The sequence below is a fragment of the Garra rufa genome, chromosome 7 (assembly GCF_049309525.1).
Source record: "Garra rufa chromosome 7, GarRuf1.0, whole genome shotgun sequence".
NCBI classification, from domain to species: Eukaryota; Metazoa; Chordata; class Actinopteri; order Cypriniformes; family Cyprinidae; genus Garra; species Garra rufa.
This window is the reverse complement of record NC_133367.1, coordinates 48,651,422-48,655,397: the sequence shown is the minus strand read 5'-3', so window position 1 is coordinate 48,655,397 and position 3,976 is coordinate 48,651,422. Positions and strand designations below refer to the sequence as shown.

The window sequence follows — 3,976 nt, the reverse complement described above, 5'->3', positions numbered from 1 at the left end:
GGTAAGACACAGAAAGAAATTTCTGAACGAATAGGCTGTTCCCAGAGTGCTGTATCAAGGCACCTCAGTGGGAAGGAAAAAGTGTGGCAGAAAACGCTGCACAACGAGAAGAGGTGACCGGACCCTGAGGCAGATTGTGGAGAAGGACCGATTCCAGACCTTGGGGGACCTGCGGAAGCAGTGGACTGAGTCTGGAGTAGAAACATCCAGAGCCACCGTGTACAGGCGTGTGCAGGAAATGGGCTACAGGTGCCGCATTCCCCAGGTCAAGCCACTTTTGAACCAGAAACAGCGGCAGAAGCGCCTGACCTGGGCTACAGAGAAGCAGCACTGAACTGTTGGACTGTTGGTCCAAAGTACTTTTTTCGGATGAAAGCAAATTTTGCATGTCATTCGGAAATCAAGGTGCCAGAGTCTGGAGGAAGACTGGGGAGAGGGAAATGCCAAAATGCCTGAAGTCCAGTGTCAAGTACCCACAGTCAGTGATGGTCTGGGGTGCCATGTCAGCTGCTGGTGTTGGTCCACTGTGTTTTATCAAGGGCAGGGTCAATGCAGCTAGCTATCAGGAGATTTTGGAGCACTTCATGCTTCCATCTGCTAAAAAGCTTTATGGAGATGAAGATTTCATTTTTCAGCACGACCTGGCACCTGCTCACAGTGCCAAAACCACTGGTAAATGGTTTACTGACCATGGTATTACTGTGCTCAATTGGCCTGCCAACTCTCCTGACCTGAACCCCATAGAGAATCTGTGGGATATTGTGAAGAGAAAGTTGAGAGACGCAAGACCCAACACTCTGGATGAGCTTAAGGCCGCTATCGAAGCATCCTGGGCCTCCATAACACCTCAGCAGTGCCACAGGCTGATTGCCTCTATGCCACGCCGCATTGAAGCAGTCATTTCTGCAAAAGGATTCCCGACCAAGTATTGAGTGCATAACTGAACTTAATTATTTGAAGGTTGATTTTTTTTTAATTAAAAACACTTTTCTTTTATTGGTCGGATGAAATATGCAAATTTTTTGAGATAGGAATTTGGGGTTTTCATGAGCTGTATGCCAAAATCATCAATATTAAAACAATAAAAAAAAATATTAAAACTACTTCAGTTGTGTGTAATGAATCTAAAATATATGAAATTCTAATGTTTATCAGTACATTACAGAAAATAATGAACTTTATCACAATATGCTAATTTTTTAAAAAGGACCTGTTTGTTTTTGGTATATCTTGTTATGTTGGTGTTTTCCTACTCTGGAAAGAGAAAACAAATAGCTTTTCCTCATTATTTTCAGTACTGACAGAGACTTTCTCAGGGATAAATGGTAAAACTGAGCTATCAAAATACTACCTAACTTATCTTTTTCTTTGAGAAATTTGACTTTCTCATTTAAGTCCATGAACATGCATGCAAAGTGAGGATACATTGATGCATTTTGAAGTCTACACTAATAATTTTCTAACGATTTTGATGGCTGTGGGTCATTTTGCTACACTTCTTTTGTACCAAGCCAACTGTACAGTCCCAAATAAAATATATTCATTGGGTATAGGTTGTTATGTTGGTGTTTTACTACCCTGGAATGGGGAAACAATTTGCTTTCCAACACTATTTTCAGTACTGACAGAGACTTTCTCAGACATAAATTGAAAACAGAAATGATAGCTCACTTTTACTATGTATATTAAAAAATACTACCTGACTTAAGGTCCATTAACATGCATGCAAAGTGAGGATATACTGATGTGATGTCCGGGGGTCAGTTTGACCCACATTTGATTATAAAGCTAGGCTACACCGTATTTCATATAACTTGAGAGAAAGTAGAAATGGGACCTTATTTTACAGTAAGGCCAGTTAGGTAGTTTGTGGGAATCTTTCAATTAAAAAAGTTGCCATTGGACAAATAGTTGGTGTGAGGGCTCGCACTCACTTTTTGGATGACATGAGCCACTTATTCTAATGGTGGCGTGGACGTTCTCAGAATATGCAGGTAAGTCGTCAAAAGTAGTGATCGACCGATATTGATTTTTTATTACCGATACCGATACCAATTATTTACTTGTTTATGTGCCCGATAACCAATATTCATAACCAATATTTTTTTACTATTATACTTCTGTTTTTGACACAATGATTATACCACAACTGAACTGAACAAACCGTTTTATTTATAACAATCACTCCCTCCTTGCATACAAATCAAAACTCTGTGCAAAGTGCAAAAAATACAAGTGCACTGTAACTAAAGTGTTTTTCGTCAAAAATAAAATCTTCAATGAGGTAAAAAAAAAAAAACGGTAACATTCTTAGCCACCTGAAAAAAAAAATAACATTGCTGTTTTAATGCAGCTTAATACTCCTAGCTGAGCAGAACTAGGTTGTAGTGTAGAAAACATCTCTCAGCGTTCTGCCCCGTAAGCCTGCTACGTTTGTTTTCATAAATGGCTCCGACTTCACTGAAGACTCGCTCACTGGGCACTGAAGAAGGTGGGGGGGGGGGAAGAAACTTTCTTGACAGAGGAGCTAAAATGGGGAACCTTTTTTCATTTTGTTTCCACCATTCAAGTGGCTTGCTCATCCTTCTATCAATCACTGGTTCCAGAAGGTACTGCTAAAGCTCTCCTTTAAGGCTAGACCCCGCAACTTCACTTTTGCAAACCGTCTGGTGAGACTCTCCAGCATCTCCTGTCTCATTGTTTTAATTCCATGAGAGGAGGGACCTTGGCTTCTGAGCAACATCTTCAGAACTTTGACAGATGGGATGATGCATGATGCTGAACTTTCGTAGTGGCTCATCTCAAGAGTGACCTCTTCCACTGGAGAAAGGGTGTCAATAATATCACTGACAATATTCCACTGCTCAGCACTCAGGCTAGTGAACCCACCATGCTCACTGGCATATACGTTCAAAGCCCTTTTTTGCTCTAGCATTCTGACCAGCATGTGCAAGGTGGAATTCCATCGGGTTGGCACAGCCTGAATGATGGAATGTGTAGGTAGGCCAAGGTCCTGCTGGATCACTGCTAAACGCTGTTTGGCTAGCAGTGAATGATTGAAATGGGTAGCACAGCTTCTCAGCACTGATAGAATATTCTGGACAGCTCTTTGTGAGTTGAGGCCATCATTGACAACAAGCTGTAATATGTGGGCACTGCAGCTCATGTCAGGCAGTTCAGCAATTCTCATACCTTTGACAACATTAGCACCACTGTCCCTGAGAACAAGAACCACTCTGTCTTTGTCAAATTCCCATTCTTCCAGCATTCCCAGGAACATCTCACTAATGTACTGCCCAGTGTGTGATCCAGTCATTGCTTTTGTGTTCAGAATTACTTGTCTGCGAATCCATTGATCATCAATAAAATGGCATGTGAGACTCATTAGGGATTCAGTTGTACCAGACCAGCAGTCTGTGGTGAAAGCCAAGTTATAACCTGCTTTATCAGGTTTAAGCAGTGCTTTAACCTTCTCAACGATACTGTTGTGAATACTGGGGAACACCTCTGTTCGGTAGAACTTCTCACTCTTTAGAGTATATCTTGGTTCTGCAGTAGCCATGAGTCTCTGGAAACCGTTATTTTCAACAAAGCTGAAAGGCTGATTGTCTGTAGCAATCATTTCAGTAATCATCCTGTCCAGCGTTTTTGAGCGGCCATCAGATGTCTTCCACTTTGCCTGCTTATCAAACATCATAGGAAGAGAAGCTTGAACGTTGCTTGATTTATTTTCCTCTTCAGCATCTCTTTATTTCTTTGCCTCTTCAAAGATAGTTGAGTGATGTATCTTTAGGTGAGTCCACAGCTTGGAGGTATTTTTTGTTGTTTTAGATTTTGACCCCATGCTTACATTCATTTGGCATTCTTTGCAAACTGCCAGCCCTGGCAATGACTGAGTGAAGTAAGTCCATACTTCACTTGGCTGTCTATTTTTTATTTTGGACATCTTAAAAGAAAAAAAAAAAGTGTTGTATGT

The 3,976-nt window shown here is 41.1% G+C and overlaps 1 protein-coding gene across 1 annotated transcript; it reads right to left on the bottom strand.

Moving 5' to 3' along the window:
* Positions 1 to 2,593: 2,593 nt before the first annotated feature.
* Positions 2,594 to 3,694, bottom strand: LOC141338212 (zinc finger BED domain-containing protein 4-like). Its single transcript, XM_073843759.1, has one exon. The coding sequence runs from the start codon at positions 3,692 to 3,694 to the stop codon at positions 2,594 to 2,596; it is 1,101 nt and encodes a 366-aa protein (XP_073699860.1).
* Positions 3,695 to 3,976: the final 282 nt, after the last annotated feature.